Source organism: Chrysochloris asiatica, unplaced genomic scaffold (genome assembly GCF_000296735.1).
Source record: "Chrysochloris asiatica unplaced genomic scaffold, ChrAsi1.0 scaffold00005, whole genome shotgun sequence".
Taxonomy (NCBI): Eukaryota; Metazoa; Chordata; class Mammalia; order Afrosoricida; family Chrysochloridae; genus Chrysochloris; species Chrysochloris asiatica.
Genome location: NW_006408523.1, coordinates 3,063,600 through 3,086,327, shown reverse-complemented (window position 1 = coordinate 3,086,327; position 22,728 = coordinate 3,063,600). Strand labels below are relative to the sequence as shown.

General features: G+C 44.9%; 1 protein-coding gene across 1 annotated transcript in view; it reads left to right on the top strand.

Annotated features, from left to right (window-relative positions):
* The window catches only part of FLT1 (fms-related tyrosine kinase 1), a 183,446-nt gene that overhangs the window by 110,023 nt on the left and 50,695 nt on the right, over nt 1-22,728 (top strand). The window contains exon 15 of the mRNA XM_006832043.1: nt 14,164-14,295. Coding sequence (XP_006832106.1) covers nt 14,164-14,295 — 132 coding nt within the window. The remainder of the gene's footprint in view (nt 1-14,163; nt 14,296-22,728) is intronic.

Below are 22,728 nucleotides of genomic sequence, written 5' to 3'. Positions count from 1 at the left end.
GGGGCCAGTTCCCTCCCTTCTCATTTCCTTTCCAGACAAAGAAGAAAAAAAAAAAAAAAAAAAAAAAAAACTTTCCAGGGGGTATAGGCATCTTACAGAAGAAATGCTATCCCAAGAAAGTTACAAAAGTAGTAAATTGTTGGGCCAAAGGGCACCAAGCAGGAACCAAAGGGTCCCTCAGCAGGTCCGGGAAAGCAGTGTTGGAAGCAGCCTCAGAGGGGGCAGATTAGAGCTGACCCCCTGAGAACCAAGGCCCTCCCAGCACACAGCACACATTCCCACTGCCTCAGGGTAGTGGTACGAGACTTAGAGGACCTGTGTGGGATGGTTTCACCCTACTCATCACCCTGGACTGCCTGGTGCCCACCCTCTCCTCTTCTCTCACACCTCTGGGTGCCCGGCTTTCCTGGTCCACCCTCTCACTCTCACATCTTGCGCTCACACCTGAATTCTTGCCACCTCCAGGAATCCTGGACACCAGGGTTCTTTCTTTCACTCATGGGATGGAGGCACCAAGACTAATGAGTCTAAAGATGGAACCAGGTGAATTAATAAATAGGGAAATAAGAAACCCTAAGATCCAAACTGGTGACCTTTCACTTAGCAGCTGAGCACTGAGCCAAGTACATTCTTTGGGCTTTGATTTCCTACTTTAAGATCCAGCCTATGGTAGGATCTTAATCATTGATAGTTACAATCCATACCATGGAGCGCATCACTCAATGAGTCTTTTGTTTTAAAGCCTTTGATAGCTTATGTTGCTGCTCTTAAGTGCTGTCAAATCAGTTCCGACTCATAACAACCCTGCATAGGGTTTCCAAGGAACAATTGGTGGTTTGAACCACTGACCTTGTGGTTAGCAGTCCAGTGCTTATCCTACAGAACCACACCAAGACTCTTCATGTGTCTTCTTTATTTGGAAAAAAAAAAAAAGAGCATTTACCAGGATCCTTGCAATAGTTAAGCGCTTGTCTGCTAATCACCACGTCACTGGTTCAAATCCACCAGTGATTCTGGGGGACAGCCTAAGAGACCCTCTGAGACAGTTCTGCTCTGTTACATGGGGTCAGGGGTCACTGTGTGTCCCAATCCATTTGATGTCAACCAACAGCAACAAGGCACTATGTTAAGCATATTACAAGTACCTCATTTCATTTCCACAACAATCTCATTGGTTAGACATATTTTACCAATCTATCTGATGTAGGATAAGCATTTGATTGCTAACCACAAGGTCAACAGTGCAAACATACCAGTCACTCTCAGAAATCCTATACAGGGTTGCTGAGTCAGAACCAACTCAACAGCACAAAAAACACTCTACCACACTGATTATGGACCAACCACTGTTCTAAGCGGAGTCCTGGTGTGGCGCTGTGGGCTAATGCACCAGACTGCAAAGCCATTTGAAATGCAAGGTCGGCGGTTCAAGCTCTCCAGCTGCTCTTCGAAAACCCTATACAGGGTCGCTATGGGTCGGAACCAACTCGACGGCACTTAACAACAACAACAACTGTTCTAAGCACTTTACTAATATGCACGGATTTATGTCTCATGACAATTCTATGAGGCTTGTTTTCTAACCCTAACCCGTTTCACAGACTAAAGGATTAGAAATTTGGGGCCTAGAGAGGAAAAAGACCTTACCCCAGGTCATGGAGTTACTGAGCCACAGAGCAAGCCTCCACTCTGAATGTTAAGGACGTGGAACGAAACATTACATCGTTCACAAGAGAACACATAGGTACCAGTTTCATTTGCCCGAATGGGCATAATAAACATGTGCATGGTATTTATAGCCAATGTATACATGTTATTTAGCTTGTTGTTGTTGTTGAGAGTACACACAACAAAACGCATGCCAATTCAACAATTTCCACATGTACAATTCTGGCTTGTTCCTTCCGCATTCACATTAACTCACTGCCCCTTAATGTTCCCATCTAACCTTTGGTTGCTCTCCCTTTGGTTCCAAATAAGATCATTTTTAAAAGAACATAATGCTTAAAAAAAAAGCATAATTCTCAAGGCAAACATTTCTTTACTAGTGAAGCTGAACTGTTGTTTGGTTTTGAGAAGACTTCCAGGATTATATTTGGAACAAACATATTTAAAACAGTGATTGCCTTCTCACATCCAACCCTTAAAAATTAAGCTTCCCAAAAGCTAGATATTTAAAACATCTTTTTTAAAAATACTCAATGCATAGTTTAAATCATATTTAAGATATCAAAAGAATACTTTTTAAAGAAAATTAGACATGCCATGTATAAAGGAAAAAAATTAATTTGAACCCAAATCCGGTTACTTCTCAGTTTTAGAAGTTCTAGAATTCATGCTCTATACAGTGGAAGCTTGAGCAAGTCAGGTTTGAACTTCAAAGGTCCACTTATATGTGGATTTTTTTTTTTTTTTAATGCTATCGGTGCTCTTGATATAAGCAGTTGTCTCTCTGGTTAATTGCATACCTCAGTAAAAAGTGACCTCTCCAAGTTGTTGTGTATTTCTCATCATGTGCAGCGTGATGTGGTAAATCTTCAATGCCACCAGTGATGCTGGAGGTACTCCCAAGAGACAGAGAAAGGTCATCACATGACAAGAAAATGTTGAATTGCTTAGTATGTTCCAAAGGTTGACGTCTGCTGCTGCGATTACCCACTGTTTCAAGATAAATAAATCCAGTGTAAACCTTGCACTTTTTGCAAAAATACCTTTATTTCACACTGAGATTGCAGCTTTTATGTGGGTGCAGTATATAAAACAGGCATCATATAAAATAAGCTTTTTATGTTATTGGTGGGCTTCAGTAGTAAGCTTGGTTAGTAGTTAAGTTTGGGGGGAATCCAAACTTGGACATGGATTTTCGACTGTTTGGGAAATGGGCACCCCCAGTCCCCCGAGTTGTTATGACAACACTCAGAAAATCCTTAGAGGGCAGCTACTTTGTGTCTGGCACAATACTGATGGTGATGGTGAAGTGCTGGGGAAGCGGTTCCGACCCATAGCGACCCTGTGTGGGGTTTCTGCGGCTATAACTCTTTATGGGAGCAGAAAGCTTCATTTTTCACAGTATTGGGCTTCGTGAAGACTGCAGTAAATAAGAAAACAGCATTCTGAACAACCAGAGCTCTAAAGTAATGAGTGTATTTGTGTTTAAAGGAACGAAGCTTCCTCAAACAGCCAGTAGTGTGTGTTCTTGGCATGTAAGCCTCATCATGTCCTGGAGACACCAGTGCTAATGAGTCTAGAGATGGAACCAGGTGAATTAGTGAACAGGGAAGTAGGAAACGCTATGACTGAGCGTTGAACCAAATACATCGTCTGGGCTTTCATTTCATTCATTCATACGTTCATGTCCAACCTGTCTTAGGTTCTCAGTCACAGTTGGTTGAATACCCAGAATGGAAGCAGATTAAAGAGATTAAAAAGAAATGAGAGAAAATATACCAACAGGTAATACAGGTAGTTATTGTTGACTGCTGTCCGTTTTTCCAAGAACTTTTTGAAGCATACATATATAAAGCTTTTTATTATTATTATTATTTTTACATAAATGGGATTCATTCATTCACTTATGAATGAGCCAACTTTGTGCCAGGCATATCATAAAACCCCAGACCAAACCCACTGCCATCAAGTTGATTCTGACTCATAGCGACCCCATATAGGGTTTCTGAGACTGCACGTCTTCATGGCAGCAGACAGCCTCATCTTTCTCCCATGGAGCAGCTGGTGGGTTTGAACTGCTGACCTTGCAGTTAGCAGTCCACTACCAAGGCTTCTTAGGCATATGATTGTAGTTAAACACAGTTGAGTCATTCCCAACTCATAGTGACCCTGTATGGGGTTTCCAAGATCAGTTGGTGGGTTTGAACCACCGACCTTACAGTTAACAGTCTAGTGAGTATCCTACAACACCATACCAAGACTCCAGGCATATAATGTTGTTAAGTGTCATCGCGTCAGTTCCAACTCATAACGACCCTGTACAGCGTTTTCCAGAAGGAGCTGGTAGGTTTGAACTGCCGACCTTGCAGTTGAAGTTCAGTGCTTATCCTATAAAATTACACACAGACTCCAGGCATATAATTATTGTTGTTAAGTGCCTTTGAGTTAATTCTAACTCATAATGACCCAGTATAAGGTTTCTGAGGAGCAGCTGATGGGTTTGAGCCTCCGACCTTGAGGTTAACAGTTCAGTGCTTATCCTATAGCACCACACCAGGACTCCAAGCATATAATGTTGTTGTTGTTGTTGTTAAGTGCTGTCAAGTCATTTCTGACTCATAACGACCCTGCGCAGGGTTTCCAAGGATAGTTGGCACCACAATTCAGTGGAAAAAGACTAGATTAACCAATCAATGGTGCTGGGACATTTGGTGATTGGTACAGTAAAAAAATAGATCTTCCCATCACACTATACACATACATCCTCATAAAAGATTCCAGATGGACTCGAGACCAAAATACTAAATACTTTGAAACCAAATGAAATCTTTTAAACAGAATTTGTTTTATGTTTAGAAGAGAATATATAAGGGATTCTCTATGATGTGGTAATGTTTGGGTGGTTATGTGCCGTGGAGTTGGTTCCGACTCATAGCAACCTTGTGTAGATTTTTCCAAGGCTGTAAATCTTTATGGGAGCAGAAAAACCTCATCTTTCTCCCATGGAGCAGCTGGTGGGTTTGAACTGCTGACCATGAGGTTCGCAGCCCGATTCCCAATCCAGTGTGTTACCACGTCTCCTTTCTGTATGATATAATTATAGAATTTTTTAAACAAGTAAAAGAAAGCAAGAGAAAGACCCCCAATGAGATGGATTGACTCAGTGGCTGAGTCAATGGGCTCAAACCTAGCAACGATTGTGAGTAAAAAACAGAACCAGGCAGTGTTCATTGTGTTGTACACAGAGCTACTATGGGTCAGAACAGACTCTGGTACCTAACAACAACAACAACAAACAAAGGAAAATAATGATACATTTGACATTAAAAATGTAAAAGCTCTGGTATTAAAAATTCACCATAAGCAATATTTAAACTCTTGTTCATAGGTTAAGGGAAGATTTGACACCAATGTAACCAACAAAGGATTAGTCTCCAGAACACAGATTAATAAAAAGACAAATAGGCCAGTAAAGAAACGGGCCAACGATGGTTGTTGTGAAGTACCGTCGAGTCGGTTCCAATCATAGCGACCCTGTATCGAGTTTCCAAGGAGCAGCTGGTAGGTTTGAACTGATGACATTGTAAGGACAGACAATTCACGAAAAAAGAAGCCTCAATGATAAATAAAAATGTAAGAAGAAGTTGCACCTAACCAGTAATCAGGGAAGTGTAACTGGAAACCGCAGTGAAATGTCTTCACTCGTTCATCTTTTTCTCATCAATTCAAGTTTTATTGCTGCCAGATCTTGATCAGAACAGGGGGGTACAGGAGCTTAAATGCAGATTAAAATGAGAATTGGTGTGTTTGGGGAGGGAATTTGGTAATATATACGTACATACATAACACGACATAAGATGTATCTATAACAATGTTCATTAAAGCATTCTTTTAATACGATAAGACTGAAAACTACCTAACTAGCCTACAGTGTTGTTGTTGTTGGTAGTGTACTGTGGAGTGGGTTCTGACTCAGAGGGTTTCTGAGGCTGTAAATCTTTATGGGGAGCAGAAAGCTTCATCTTTCTCCCCAGAACGGCTAGTAGTTTCGAACTGCTGACCTTGAGCTTCGCAGCCCAACTCATAACCACTACGCTACCAGAGCTCCTTTACAAGGTTGTTACTAGGTGCCATTTGACTCAGCGCCGACTCCTCACAGTCATTGCTAGGTTTGAGGCCTTTGTTGCAGCCACAGTATTAATGCATCGCATGCAGGGGCTTCCCCTTTTTCTCTGACCTTCCACCTGATGATGTCCATCTCCAGGGGCTGGTCCCTCCCGATCGCACATCCAGTACGAGAGACAAACCTCACCAGCCTCATTTCTAAGCATTCTGGCTGTCCTTCTTCCAAGACATTTTTTGTTCTTCTGGTAATCCATGATGCATCCAACATTCTTCATCAAAACCACAATTCATATACATCAAGTTTTTGGTCTTTCTTCTTGATTGTCCAGTTTTTGCATGCCTCTGAAGTGATTTAAAATACCATGGCTTGGATTGCCACCCCCCACCCATCCACTGCCATTGAGTCAGTTCCTACAGACAAAGTAGAACTGTTTCTTTGCGTTTCTGAGACAGTAAATCTTTATGGGAGTGAACAGCCTCATCTTGCTCCTATGGAGTGGTTGTTGAGTTTGAACAGATGACTTTGTGGCTAGCAGCCCAGCACTTCTTCAACACCATAGCTTGGATCAAGTGCATCTTAATAGATAAATGGATTTTTAAAATCTGTGGCTTTTATATATAACGAAATAATACACATCAGTTGAAAATGAACTCCATCTGCAAGTATCAAAAAGAATCATATCAAAACATTACTAGACAAAAAAAAAAAAAGTTGCAAGAGTATATATCCAATGTGATGCTACATATTTAAAATTTTTAAACACACAAAACCATACGTTGTCTAGAAATACAAATGTGTAGATAGAGCCCAAAACTGGCATGAAGCGAACACCACCAACTTCTTAGTGGTACTTTGGAGAGAGAGAAAAGGAAGAGATATCTGTATATTTCATTTCATATGAAAGGGACATCAAAAGCAAATAATGGCCAAATATTGACATCTAATAAGCTTAATGAGTCCTATTATTTTCTTAACTTTTAAGATGTTTGAAATTGATCACAATGAAAAATGTTTTTAATTAAACTAGAACTCCTGTTGAAAGATTAGCTTCTCAGTAAAACGGATCCTCTATCATCTGATAAAGTGAATATCAACAGGTTAAGGCATTAAAGAAATGAAAAGGAGTTAACTCATGGCGATCCTACAGGACAGAGTCGAAGACCCCATAGGGCTTCCAAGACTCAGTTTTTACAGAAGCAAATCACCAGATCTTTCCATGATGGAACAATTTATGAGTTCAAACCACTGGCCTTTTGGTTAGCAGTTGAGCACCATTCCACTGTGTCCCCAAGGAAACCAGAAGAGACAATTAGGGTTAGATATGGGTAGAAGTCCTGGAGTCACTCTGTAAAATAAGCAGTGGACCAAAAGGTCAGTTTGAACCGCAAGGTTGGTGGTTCAACTCCACCGGCCACTCCTTGGAAACCTTATACAGGCTCTCTATGAGTTGAAATCAATTCGACGGCACTTAACAACAACGTGGGTAGAAGAGGGTGGGAAAACAAGGGCTGTTGTCGTTGTTAAGTGCTATCGAGTCGGTTCCCACCCCGTATTGGGTTTCCGAGGAGTGGCTGGTGAGCTTGAACCACCAACCTTGCAGTTCAAACAGCTTTGTGGTCTGGTGCATTGACCCACAGTGCCACACCAGGTACCCACAGTGCCACACCAGGTAGTAGCTATTATACCGTGTTTGTTCGAGAAGGAAAATGCTTAGAAAGAGTAGAGAATGAGGATTCTGAAGGACCTGTGTGACGGTGATCCTTCTGTGGCTGTGACCAGTTCTCATCTTGCTGTGACCAATAAGTCAGGAAGAAGAGCTTTGCTTGCTGATTTGAGGTACCTCTTACTCGCCCTCCGAGGTCTCCTCTCCCCCCAATCCTCTAAATGATGGAAGGAAGAAGTTGTGCCAGATGGTGATATTAACTCACCAGTGTCCTCTCACCTTCCCCACGCCTCCACGTCTCCCTGAGTGAAATCCAAAGCCCATAGACTTTATTCATTCAGGTGTTATCTTTACGTTGGGATCTGAGTAATAGAAAATGGATCGAAGAAGCAAGTCTGCTACAGAAGAGTGTGGTTTGCAGCCACTCACCCCTTCCTTTCTGTGACTGCTCACACGCCCTTGTATTTTCTAAATCACCTCCACCTAAATTATCTGATTGCCCCGCACAGCAGTACTATGAGATAGGCTAAGTTCTTCATTTCATTTTACAGAGCAGGAAAGAACCCCCAAAGCGATGAAAGGGTTTCACCAAGGTTCCATCGTAGAGCGCTCATCTGGACTTACAAGATTGGAACCATCTTTTACTCGTCTCTCTCTTATTCCCATATCCAATAAAGCACTAATTCCTGTAGGTTGTTTCTACAAAGTGGTTATTTCCACGTCTTCCTCTCCACTTCCTTTCCCACCAGCCTAATTTGGGGCTCCGGCATGCCTTTGCCTGAGTTGCAACTGATGAGCTGGAACTCCCAGAGGTCTTTTTTTTTTGCCTCACTCCAGCTCATCCTGCATTTTCTTGTAGACTAAACATCGCTTTCTGTAGGTCACTTCCCTGCTCAAAAATCCGCATGACCCTCAATTTCCTTCTGCAGTGAATCCAAATTCCAGCACTTCAAAGCTCTCCTTAAGGTGAACTCACCTCTTTCAATCAAGTACTCAAAAAAGCACTTTGGAAATGAAAATAACTAACCCAAACATGAAAAAGCGTTCGAAGAAATACATTCTCGTTGATCAAATCAGGAGGGTTTTGTTTTGTTTTTAAATGGCATGTTCAGTACTGACAGTGAGTAATCCTTTCTGGAAGGGAATTTTGTCATATGACAAAATTGACACCGTGACACCCAGTGATGACAACTGGCCTCTGCTAGGACCACCCCCTTACCATCCCCTCACGCTGCTTCAGGAATCTGTTTCAGGATTAACCCTCTGTGTCCTGTACTGTTGACATCTCCCTATACTGGTTGATTCCTATCAGCACCTGAGTGTGCTGCGCAATGTCACATCTCAAAAAAGAATCCATTCCTAGACCTTGTGTTGCTCTCGTGCTGCCTCCTTGGGAGACAGCCTCATCACCAACTCCACTACTTGACCTTCTCTACGCTCTCCGCCACTGACTTGAATCTTCTTCTCCCACATACCACTGAGAAGTCTTGAGGCTGATTATGGAACCCCATGTGACAGAGGAGAACTGCCCCACAGGGTTTCCTAGGCTGTCATCTATTGTGTCACTATATACTCATATATACTCTTATAGCTCATCCACTCACAGTGCCCCCTGGTGTAACAGAGTAGAACTGCCCCACAGGGTTTCCTAGGCTGTCATCTGTATGGGAGCAGATTGCCAGACCTTTCCATGGAACCACTGTGCAGGTCAGTAAAGCCAACCTTTCAGTTAGCAACCAAGCACTTAACTGTTGAGCCACTAGGACTCATTGTCCACTGAAACTACTCATCCTCAACTCCAGTGCTGGTGTGAACTCAATCCTCAGCAGGATTAAACAAAGAGGACTCCTTTCCGAAACACTTTTCTTGTGGTGCTGTGGGCTAATGTGTCAGACTTTTGCAAAGTTGTTTGAACTGCAAGGTCAGTGGTTCAAGCTCACCAGTTACTCCTTGGAAATCCTATACAGGGTTGCTATGGGTCGGAATCGACTCGACGGCACTTAACAATAACAACAGGGACCATGCTTTCCTGGTTTTCTTCCCATTTCATAAGCAGCAACTTCTTAGTCTTTGTTGCCGCTTCCCCTTCTCTTACCCTTGGGCTTTCTCACTCATCTATATGAACTCACTACCTAGACGATTTTTTCCCCCATCACCTCGCTTTAAGGACCTTCTCTACGCTGTCTGTTTAGTTTGACCTAGCCCAGCCCTCTTCTCTGAGCTCCCAAAGAATCCCCGTCGGATGTGCAACGGGGCACCTCAAACTTACTATGTGCAAAACACAACAGAATTCTTGATTTTTCTCCTTCCAACCTGCTCCCAAACAAGCCTTCTTCACCTCAGGAGAGGTTCCACCATCGTAGCAGGTGTTCAGATGATTAACCTTGAAGCCAACCTTGTCCTCTTTCTCACATACCTGCTCTAATCCATATGCAAGCCCACTGGTTCTCCCTTCAAAAGAAAGAAGTCTCAGAAGTCACCAATTCTCACCATGTTTAATATGCCACTCTGGTCCAAGCCTCCATGTCTGTCACTGGACAAGGTCAGTGGTCAGCTGCTTCGCCCTGTTCCCTTCTTGGCCTCATAGAACCTTACCACCGTCTAGTGGCTTCCCACTCTGCTTTTATCACAATTAAACATGAAAAAGTAAAATAAAATGAGAAGGAAAAACATCTGGGAGGCTAGAGTGTAGGTTTTATAAATGTGGGGTTTTTTAAGTTTTTATTGTGAATTGAGTGATAGTTTATATGGGAGAACATCAGTTTTACATTCATCCTACCGTACGTCATTTCATTGCAATGATTACAATCCCCTCCATGCATCATCATTCAACAGCATTTGCTTCCATTTCCTCTGTTTGTTTTGTTTTGTTTTTGCATGTACGTGGACGCACTCAGGAATATATGACCATTCAAACAACTCAAGGGTACATCCCGCAAACCTGCCCCCCGGCTGTCAGCATACAGCCCTTCTCCCTCCTTGAGTCCAGAGTCCCCAGCTGCTCTCCCCATCTCTCCACGTCATGATTTATTTTTACACTTTATGTTTTTGAATATTCTCAAATGTTTCATATTAAGTCTATCTTAATATGAAATCAGCAGAATACAAGCTATATAAACTAACAGAAGATTGCCTGTAGTCTAGATGGGCCAGTTTTATCCCGAGTCCAGAGTAAGTTCTTAATAATGTGTGTTCATACCAGCCTGTGCCTTTTCCCGCCCACGAATGCCTTCCTTTCTCACTTCCTTTCTGTCTTCATTGGATAAGCTGAACTGAATTTACTAATTCTCACTCACTAAATCTTTTCTGTTTGCTAGCGTACATATATGCATCAATGAGTGTGTGAAGGAGTTCTGGAGGCACATAGCCTCAGTGGGCTAAGCACTGGACAATTAACCATAAAGTCAGCGGTTCAAACCCACCAGTCACTCTTAGGGAGAAAGATGAGGTTGCCTGTTTCCATGAAGGTTTACAGCCTCGGAAACCTGGGGAACAGTTCTCTTCTGTCTGAAAGGGTTGTTATGGGTTACAATCCACTCAAGGACAGTGCGTTTGGTTTCATTGGTGCCTTGAGTAAGAGAATATGTATGTTGGTCTGTGTTCATTCTCCTTCCTCATAAGATACATCTTAACCTGTCCCCCCAGCTCCCCCAGTCCCCCTGCCCCGTCCCCCCGCTCCCAAGTCTCTAACTTATAGTCCTGATGACAGAGTACTTAATATTCATAGATAATACTGGGTGTCAAAGCTACCAGGTCCTGAAATTGGAGTCTGAAAACTTGGGGTGCTCCTTCCTTCATTCAGCTTATACAAGGGGCTTCAAGTGTGTGGGAAAATTCCATTATCTTTGTGTTCCATTTTTTTACACATTTTTTGAAGCTTCCTTGAATTTGTTGAGCACTTACCACCCGCCAGGCCCTTGCCATTCATTTTGTTTTCCCAACAGGACCTGCTTTCATTTTCATCAGAGGACCGAGGAAACTGAAACTCACACTGCTCCCACACGCCACTTGCTTAAAGTGACAGAGCGTGGAGTGGTCAGGCCTGGCTTAAAACAGAGCAGCAAGACCCCAGACCCCAGCCACTCACCAGTAGACCGTTTGTCCTCACCAGGCTACATGGTGAATGAAAGGCGATTTCCTTTGAAATCTATGTCTCGAATATGCATTCTAATCTCACCAGATCTGTTTCCTCCTTTGTAAACCAGAGACAATAGTAATACTTGACAAAACAAAACAGCCCACAACCATCAGCTGCTATGAGTCAGAACTGCCAACTTTGCAGTTCAAATCGACCTTGAGGTCGAGTGCTAATCCTGGTACCGCAGCAGGACTCCCGTCTAGGACACAGTAAAACCGCTCCTTAGGGTTTCTAAGACGGTACATCTTGACAGGAGCAGACAGCCCCTTTCTTCTGCCTAGGAGTGGTTGGTGAGTTTCAACCACAGCCAACCTGGTGGTTAGCAGCTTCACATTTAACCCATTGTGTCTCCAGAGCTCCTTAATACCTGGCAACCAAATCAAACCCAAACCATTGCTGCAAGGCGATTCCTACTCACAGCTGCTCTGTGTATGGTTCCCCGAAGCTGTGGATCTTAACGGGGGCAGCCAACCTCAGCTTTCTTCCAAGGAGTGGCTGGTGGGTTTGAACTGTCAATCTTGCGATCAGCAGTCCGCTGCTTATCCCCCTGCATCAGGAAGGTTCAGTTGTATAAGTGTTAAGATGTAAATGTTGTTGTTGGTGGTGATCCCAGGTGACAGAGGAGAGCTGCCCCTAGGGTGCTATCCGTACAGAATAGATCATTGGCCTTTTGTTTAGCAGTCAAGTGCTTAACTATTGCTCCACCAGAACTCTTTACAAAAGGAATAGTGTCGCACGCAGTTTCTAGACGTTGCAGGCATTTGATAACTGGTTGTTGTTGTTAGGTGCCTGCCTGATGCTCAACAGAACAGAATGAAACACCACCCGGTCCTGTGCCATCCTCACAATTGTTACGTTTCAGCCCATTGCTGCTGCCACTGTACCAATCCACCTTGTTGAGGTTCTTCTGCTCTCTCACTGACCCTCCACTTTACCAAGCAAGCATGATGTCTTTCTCCAGGGACAGGTCCCTTCTGATAATATGTCTGAAGTTTGAGAGACGAAGTCTCGCCATCTTGGATTCTAAGGAACATTCTGGTTGTACTCCTTCCAAGTCAGATCTATTGGTTCTTTTGGCAGCCCATGGCACTTTCGATAAATATTCTCCTCCAACACCATAGCTCAAATGCATCAATTCTTCTACGATCTTCCTTATTCACTGTCCAACTTTCACATGCATGTTAGGCTATGGAACATACCATGGCTGGGGTCAGCTGCACCTTAGTCCTCAAGCTGACATCTTTGCTCTTCAACACTTTAAAGAGGTCTTATGCAGCAGATTTGCCTAATGCAATACGTCATCTGATTTCTTAACTGCTGCTTCCATGAGTATTGATTATAGATTCAAATAAAATTAAGTCTTTGACAACTTTAATCTTTTCTCAATTTGTTGTTGTTGTTAAGTGCAATCAAAACAATTCTGACTCAGTGACCTTATATAGTCCTTATGGTTCAAACCAACCTTATAGTCCAGTGCTTATCCTACAGTGCCACACCAGGTCTCTTTTCTCCATGTATAAGAATGTTGTTTATTGGTCCAGTGGTACGTATTTTTGTTTTCTTTACACTGAGGTGCAACCCATGCTGAAGACTGTGGTCTTTGATCTTCATCAGTAAGTATTTTAAGTCCTCTTTGCTTTTCAGCAAGCAAGGTTGTATCATCTACATATTGTAGGTTGTTAATGAATCTTCCTCCAATCCTTATGCCTCATTCTTCTCCATATAATCCAGCCTCTCAGATTATTTGCTCAGCATACAGATTGAATAAGCATGGTGCAAGAATACAACCCTGGGGCACACCTTTCCTGATTTGAAACCAGTCGGTGTTCCCTTGTTCTGTTTCAATGACTGCCTCTTGCTCTATATGTAGGTTCCTTGTAAGCACAGTTATTGTTCCGGAATACTCGTTCTCCGCAATGTTATCCATAGCTTATCATGATCCACACGTCAAAAGCATAGTCAGTGAAGCATAGGTAGTAGCTGTTGTCAGTGACAAACAGGAAGACCATCCCCAGGATGGACTGACACAGTGGCTCCAACGATGGGCTCAAACTGTCCAAGACTGGACAGTGCCTCATTCTATTGTGCACAGGGTCGCTAAGAGTCGGAACCAACTTGACAGCATCGAACATCAATAAGAACATTTATCATATTGTCTACCTCGTTGATATGAACCCTAATGGTGCAGTGGTTAAAGCATGTGGCTGCTAGTCACAGCGTTGGTGGTTTGAGACAGAACAACCTTGGAAACCTTATGGGCAGTTCTGCTTTGCTCTACAGAATTGCTAGGGTTCAGAGTCGTAACTGTTCCTCACTGTGGGGCAGGACCGCAGCGTCGCCTGTCTTCCTACACAGTAAGTGGCCTTGGCCAGGCCTGCACCTCTAAATCTGGGTGTCACCTCTCTGATGTGGTGTGAAGGCGATCTTTGAAAGCTTGGCCCCAGAGAAAACAAACAAGGCTCTCGGATGTCCTGGTCTGAGTGCACCAGAGGAAAAGGGTGGTGTCTCAGAGTCCCTGTGTCTGTTTGTCATCCAGGCCCGCTAATCTAAACATCTCTCACCCCGCAGGAATCATTCTAGGGCCAGGAAGCAGCACGCTGTTCATCGAGCGAGTCACAGAGGAGGATGAAGGTGTCTACCTGTGCAAAGCCACCAACCAGAAGGGCTCTGTGGAAAGCTCGGCTTACCTCAAGGTTCAAGGTAAACAGAACCCGCTTTGAGAAATCCACCAGAAGCCACTCAGACATCAATTTCCCTGTTTGTTTAACATCCCCCAACTCGTCCGTTGTGCCTCAGTCCAGTCAGGTCCGTTTCCCTGACCCCAGTCTCCCTTTTCTCTGGCCCTTCCTGGAGGGGCTGTGTCGGGTTTGTACTGCCAGGATCTGCCCGAGCACAGCCTCTCTCAGTAGGGGAAACACAAAGTTTCCAGAAGAAAGGGGACCCAGCTGCTGGCACTTCCGGAAAACCCCGCAGCGAGTCACACCTGTGAGGAACAGGTTGAAGGAAGGGGAAGCTGGGCGAAGGTGGGGAAGATAGAAACCCCACATTTGGAACTCGTGACTTCCCTTTTCCCTCCTAGTTCCCTCCAGTTGGAATGTTTTCTTAAGCTGCTTTTAACACAAAGTTAAAATATTATCAAGATAGAAGCAACACATCATAAACAGGTAGCGTGAAGAAAAACATTCCCAGGACTTCCTCTTTTCTAGGCCCCAGCTACTTTGTTAGGCAGCAAAATACCAAGAGACCTAGCCTAACCCTGGGCCAGACATGTGGCTCCCATCTAAGAAGGAACTTAGATCAAAGTTTCCATTCTACAACGTTTACAATGACACACACAGGCGGAACATTTACGCCATCATCAAAGATCCTATTGTCACCTCTTGGATGTGAATACCTATGGCACTTTGAGGTAGCCTGTCTCCATCAGCTCTCCAGTCGCCCTGTGAGTGTGCATGGCGTAGGGCTGGCGGGGAGGAGCCAGTGAAAGCGCCATCTCCTTCCGCTCTTTGTCCGGGAAGCTTATATGACTTAGTGATCCTAGCGCAGGGAAGACATTCTGTCTCCTCCAACATGGAGCATGAAGATGAAGAGATGAAGGAGATAAGATCTGAAAGACCTGGACCACAAAATCAGACTTTCAGAGACAGAGAGGGTAAAGCCACTGCCATCCAGGTGCTTGTGACTCAGAGTGACACTGTAGGATAGCATACAGTGGCCCATGGGGTTTGCAAAGCTGGCATCTTTAAGGCAGCAGATTGCCACGTCCTTCTTCCTCGGAGCGGCTGGTGGCTTTGCTCTTTTGCCTGGTGGGTTTGATCTTCTGGCATGTTTAAGGCAGCAGATTGCCACGTCCTTCTTCCTCAGAGCGGCTGGTGGCTTTGATCTTTTGGTTAGCATCTGAGCGCTTACCCACAGCGCCACCAGGGCTCCTTAGGGAACAGAGTAGCAGCCCCAGGATGCTTTTAGTAACGATTCTGTTTGTCTTCCACTTCAGAGCTTCCGCTCTTGTGTACGGAGGGTGCTTTGTGATGTGGGTGCCTCCTGTTAACGGCTTTCCTCAAACACTTGATCTGTTAATGAGAACTCCAGAAGTGGCTCTCAGGGAGTGGCAGTATCAAGCCGGGGGGGCTGGGTCTGACAGAGGACACCCTGATCTGCAATCCAGAAGATGCTGCCCCCCTTATCCTCCCAGCAGTGCCATGAGATGCATTGTTGTTGTTGTTGTTGTTATGTGCCGTGGAGTCGGAACCGACTCATAGCGACCCTGTACAGGGTTTCCGAGGCTGTAAATCTGTACGGGAGTAGAAAGCCTCATCTTTCTCCCGCGGAGCAGCTGGTAGTTTCGAACTGCTGACCTTGCGGTTCACAGCCCGAGTCGTAACCACTACGCTACCAGAGCATAAGCAGTTATTATTAGCCACAGACAGGGCTGAGATTAGCAACCTAAACCCAAGGAATGGAGCCCTAGTGGTACAGTGGTAAAGCACTCGGCTGCTCACCCACAGATCGGTGGTTTGAACCCACCAGCCGCTCTGGGGGAGAAAGATGAGACAGTCTGCTCCCATAAAGAACACAGCCTTGGGAACCCTGTGGGGAAGTTCTGCTCCGTGCCATGGGGTTCATGTGAGTCAGAATTGACACAGTGGCAGTGAGTGGGGTTTTTATACTCAGTAATTGCAGACCTGGTAATATACTCGGTGATTGCAGGACTGTTGGTAATTGGAGTCCTGGTGTGACGCTGTGGGCTAATGCGTCAGACTGCAAAGCTGTTTGAACTGCAAGGTCGGTGGTTCAAGCTCACCAGCTGCTCCTCGGCAACCCTATATAGGGTTGCTATGGGTGGGAACCAACTCAATGGTTCTTAACAACAACAACAACAATTGCAGACCTGAGGGTGGAAACTGGACTCATGTCAGACTCTACTCCCAAGCCCCTCTCACATGACAGCCGTCCCTGGCCATGGGTCTGTCTCCATGCTTCGATAGTAAGACACGGGTCAGCAGTGGCCGGGGGTCCGGAAGGCTCAGGGGCAGGCTGACTATGTTGTTGTTGTTTGTGTCCTTCGTAGCCCTGGGCACGTGAACAGTGCTGTGTTAACCACCATCCACATGGGCGTCTCTCTCTGTGGCCCTAAGACTGTCACTGTATTTTTCTCATCTAACAATAAAAGGTGCTTTTCTAAATCCATACAACCAAGAGTTCTGGGATAGACCCAGGTATATCCCCCATGCTGCAGGGTGGTCAGATGTAGAGACCACCACACAAGAGGACAAGCAGTTTCAAAGGATGTGTAGGATTGCCCCAGGGGGAACACATTGGAAAGGAGGGCTGTCCAGACAAAGGAGAAACAATATATAAGAACAAGGGGCTGGGGGAGCACAGTGCCCCCAGGAAACCACAAGGAGTTTAGGGTAGATCGAGGGCTGGGGGGTGGGGGGGGTGTGGGTGTTAAGGAAGAAGAAGAAAGGAGGCCAGTGGCCTTGTGTGCCCCAATCAGGAGTCACCAAAGGACTCTAAGCTGGGAAGTGACAAGAAGGTAGCAAGCCTGGTGACAACTCCATGAGATTGAGTAAAGCTGCCCCAGAGAGCACCCTAGGCTGTCATCCTAACAGGAGCATATCACTGGCTCTTCTTCCCATGGTGGGTTCGAATCCCTACTCTGTCTCATGGGAAATGGATCTGTCGGCACCCAACAACAATGACAGCTTGAAGGATGTGGACGTATAGCCATGGTCCCTCGCTTAGGTGTGCTTTGAAAACCTAGTTAGAAGAGTAAGGTGTACATGAAACAATTAGAACAGACATGCTGTGCTTTGTCCAAGGGTAGAAACACTCATTTATACAACAGACTGAGGGCCACAGCAGATGTGCTGAGTGGGTCGATCCCTCGAGAAGGTCTGGTAGGGGTTGGATTGGCCAGGGAAGGAGGAAACAGTAAAGCTCCGTCATCTGCAGTGGTACCCCCGTGGCAATAACCAGGTGTACGTGGTTCTAAATCCTGCCTATGGGTGGTAGTCCATTAGATTTTCAGATGAGCGGTACTTCTGGCACATGACCTCATTTCCCTCATGCGACACTGACCTCAGTATAACTTTAAGAAATGTCCTAGTTTGCAAGGCGGCTGCAGACACTTCTCATCTCAAAGAGCTTTCTTTTGACCCACCATGACGTCAAAATATCATGCTTTTGAGTTTGTGTACCTGCTTTTGCTACTTTTTCTTTCCTTCTCCCTTGCTCTTTCAACATGTTTCTTGGTTTTAAACTCAGAATGACAGCTGGATCTAACCCCACTGCTTATAAATTGTGGTTAGTGGAAAACCACAGTGTGATCTGCAAATCAAAACTACAATGCAGTGCTCACTGATCAGAGCACATGCATGGAATCTTAGCCATGTCGGATCAGCACGGAACTGCCAACCATAAGGTCGGCAGTTCAAATCCACCAGCCGCTGCTCTGAAACCCTACACAGGGACACTATGAGTCAGAACTGACTCAGTAACACTTAACAACATCCAGAATATGAAGACCTAGTATGGCGCTGTAAGATAAGCATTGGACTGCAAACCACAAGTTCATGAGTTCAAACCCACCAGCTGCTCCTTGGAAACCCTATACAGGGTCGTTATGAGTCAGAACTGACTCATTGGCATTTAACAATAACATCCAGAATACAAAGAAGAAACCTTGTATGGTGCTGTAAGATAAGCATTGGACTGCAAACCACAAGGTCGGCAGTTCAAAACCACCAGCTACTCCTCAGAAACCCTATACAGGGTCATTTTGAGTGGGAACTGACTCAATGGTACAACAACTACATTCAGAACAGAGCAATGGTAGATTGTTGTTAGTGCCATTGAGTCAGTTCTGACCCTGTCTAGGGTTTCCAAGGAGTGACTGGTGAGACCTGCCGACCTTGCAGTTCACACAGCTTTGCAGTCTGGTGCATTAACCCACAGCGCCACACCAGATTAGCACTAGGAAATGAGAATGTTTGCTCAAGAAAGAGACAACATGAGGTGACGCGTTTGTTTTCTTTGAAGGAGGAGGCATCAAAAAGATACGTCAGAAAGATAGCTAGAAACAAGGAAGGAATTTTGTAGGGAAACAGGTTTTAGCTCCAGTTAAAGAGCAGAATTTTGCATGAAGAGAATCTTTCAAAGTTGGTAGGTAGTCTGTGGACCATAGGAAAGCCTGCAGGTGTGAACTAGATGTGTTGTTGATGTTGTTAGGTGCAATTGACAGCCACACTGTCCAAGACAGTCCTGCGCTATCCTCACAGTTGTCCTTATGTTGAGCCCACTGCTGCTGTCACTGTACCAGTCCATCTCATTGGGGGTCTTCCTCGTTTTCACTGACCCTCCACTTTACCCAGCACGATGTCCTTCTCCAGGGACTGGTCCCTCCTGACAACATGTCTGATGTATGAGAGACAAAGTCCGGCCATCCTGGTTTCTAGGGAGCACTCTGGCTATAATTCTCTCAACACTGATTGGTTCTTTTGGCAGCCCATGCCACTTTCCATGTTTTCCTCCAACACCATAATTCATATGTATCAATTCTTCTACGGTCTTCCTTATGTGTTTTCCAGCGTTCACATGCATATGAGGTCATTGAAAATACCATGGCTGGAGTCAGGAGCACCTTAGTCCTCAAAGGGACGTCTTTGCTCTTCAACACTTTAAAGAGGTCTTGTGCAGCAGAAACTAGAGGTGTAGAGTTGTCTTTTTTGCATGCTTATGGGTTGCTAACTGCAAGGTCAGCAGCACGAATCTACCAGTCACTCCTCAGGAGAAAGATGAGGCTTTCTGCTTCTGTAAAGATTTACAGCCTGGGAAGCCCTCTACAGGGTCGCTGTGAGTCGGAGCCAATTCCACAGTACACAAACAGAACCACCAGGGCTTGCTGAATCAAAGTCAGATTCCTCGATGCTGCTCAGAACAGTTGCACGCAGTCATATCACCACATTTTATACCTGAAATTCACTCCTTGTTCTTGGATCTGAATGATTATCCTTATTTATCTCTGTGGAGGTTGGGTTCCCATTCTATGTGCACTGACCCATCACACTGACCAGCATCGTCAAGGGTTGAGTTTAGGAAATGAAGCCCGGCAATGGAGTTCTATCTGTGGCTGTGTTTCACAGATTTGAAAAGAGGTTCATGTATTATCCAGGAAGGAAGCTGTCTGCTCTTCCTTAGAAAAAGGACTCTTACACTCACAGATACAACAATGTGTTGTTTTTGTGTCTGAAAAGGGATGAATGAACTGTGGAGTTAAAGGGACTTTAAATAATCACGGGTCTTGTTTGCTTTGGACCCAGCATGCCTGTCCTTGTGGGGCTCTCAAGGGGAACGTCTCATATTAAAAACAACAAAGCTGTTACTAACCAAAATTCAGTTTGGAAAGTAACAGCGCTTGCTGGCTAGAACGCGATAGGGTTGTTACAAGGAAATCGTGCCACGTTTTTTCATCCAAGAAGATAAATTTATGTAAGCTGCAGGAGAAGCCCTGGACTGCTAACCACAAGGTCGACAGTTCAAACCCACCAGCCCCTCCTGGAAAGCCCTCTGTAAGGTCGCTGTGAGTCAGAACAGACTGGAGAGCGCTGAACAACAACAACAACACAAACTCACCCCACAGCCATCACTTGGATTCGACTGATAGTAACCCTACATAGGACAGACTAGAATTGCTCCATGGGGTTTCCCAGACTGTCTTGACAGGAGCAGACTGCTTCATCTTTCTCCCATGGTGAGGCTGGTGGGTTTGAACCCTGACCTTGCAGTTAGCAATCCAATACTTAACCCATTATGCCACCAGGGCTGCTTATAACACAAGTTTGTTGTTGTTGTTAAGTGCCATTGAGTCAGTTCCAACTCATAACGACCCTGTATAGGGTTTCCAGAGTTGAGCTGACGAGTTTGAACCACCAACCTTGTGGTTCAAACCAAGCTTGCAGTCCAGTACTTTATCCCACAGCACCACACCAGGACTCTGAAAACTATATTTCAATCACATGTATCATTGTAGTTACCGCATGAGATAAGAAACAGCTGGCAGAACCCAAGTATTGTTCTGACTGTTCCCTGAGGACTGATGGGTACAAACATCTGGGGTGGCGGGGGGGGAGGGAACTCTGAAGGGTTGTCTGAGGACCAGACTGCCTGAATACTTCCAGTGATGCTTTGGGGCTGATTGGCAAGGGTTGTGTGTGCTTCAGTAAACACACATGAACACTCCAGGGGGAAGGAGTTATACAGTGCAAACCAGACCCTATTTTCTCTAATAGAATTCTCAGAGTTGAGAATGTTGTTGTTATGTACCGTCGAGTCAGTTCCAACCCATAGCGACCCTGTGTAGGGCTTCCAAAGAGCAGTTGATTAGCTTGAACCACCAACCCTGTAGTTCAAACCAACACTGTAGTACAATGCATTAACCCACAACACCACACACTTTAGCAAAATTGCCTTGGGGTTTCGGCCACCTCCTTTTATCATGCTTTCTATCAGCTCTCAAGGAGCTCTGGTAGCATAGTGGTTACAAATCGGGCTGCTAACCTCAAAATCGGCAGTTCGAAACTACCAGCTGTTCTGCAGGAGAAAGATGAGGCTTTCTGCTCCTATAAAAATTTGCAGCCTCAGAAACCCTGTGCAGGGTCACTATGAGTCGGAACCGACTCCACGGTACTTAACAACAACATTCAGCTCTCAGATCTCTTTTTGGACCCCCCTTTGATCCCTGCCTGCCCCTCACACCTGAATCCTGTCACCAGGCTGTCCTGGGAAGGAGGATAGATGTGATCAACTAATTCACGTGGCTATGTTGGGCACTGATGGTCTTCCTGCCCTGGGTGTGGGCAGTTTAGAAGGGAGTCCTAAGGGGAGAACTGGGCACAGGGCAGGGAGAGGGGTACGCATGCTTTTTCTCTTCAAATTTAACCAAGGATGTCGAGTTGGCATTGGCGGAGAATTAAAACAGTGGCACTGTAACTCAGCTAGGCTGATTTGGGATCTTTGAAGACAGTTCTTGGGGTAATATAAGTCAAACCTAAAAAATATCAACTTCATTCTTCCTATGGAAAGTAGGTTGTGGTCGAATCCTGTATGGCGTTAAAAAAGTGGATGTTAGGGTTATCTTGCTTCTGTGGAAGCTTTGGCCATGTGGTTATAATAGTTTATGCTTACTGCCCAGGGGCCACACTATCCCAAGCACATTACATGAACTGTTACAAAAAAAACAAGGAATGATGACTTACATACGAGATTGCTCGTAGCCACCAAGCTCTACTGCCTGAGAGGGGAGGGGCTGGAGGGTGGGATGGCTCATCTTGGGGCCACTTCTCCAGTGTGCCACCTCCTAGCTGCACATCTGTCAGCTGCAGACACTCATTAACATCTGTCCTGTTGCCCCTCAACTCTCAGACAGCAGAGCATGGTAACTAAGAGGATCTACTCTAGAGCCAGATGCTGGGGTTCAAGACCCAGCTCCACTGCTCATTAGCTGTGTAACTTACAGCATGTGACTTACCAGGCACGTCAGAGTTCCTACCTTAATAATGATATGTTACTAATGCTAATATGATGTTACTAACGGTGCATCAACCTTATAGGGTTGTTGTATGGATTATGACACTTCAAACGGTACCTGGTATAGAATGAATACTCGGAAGTATTAGTTAACATTAAACAATATTGTTTGTGAATGTTGTTGTTAGGTGCCATTGAGTTGATTCTGACGCATACTGACCATGTGCACAACAGAAGGAAACATTGCCCAGTCCTGAGTGGTCCTCACAACTGTTGTGATGTGTGAGCCCATTGGTACAGCCACTGTGTCAGTCCATCTCGTGAAGGGTTTTCCTTCTATTTTTTTGGCTGACCCTCACTTTACTAAGCTGCTCTGTGGGAGAAAGACAAGTCCATAAACGCCTATAAAAATTTAGTCATATCAGGGGAATAAAATTGTTTGAGGGCTGGCCGTATGACGCATCTGCCTGTGTTTACTGGATTGAGCGCCTGATTTTGCAAAATTGAATAAAGAAAACCTCACTTTCACTAAAAAAAAAAAAATTTAGTCTTGGAAGCCCTCTATAGGGTGGGCTATAAGTTGAAATCAACTTGATGGGAGTGTTT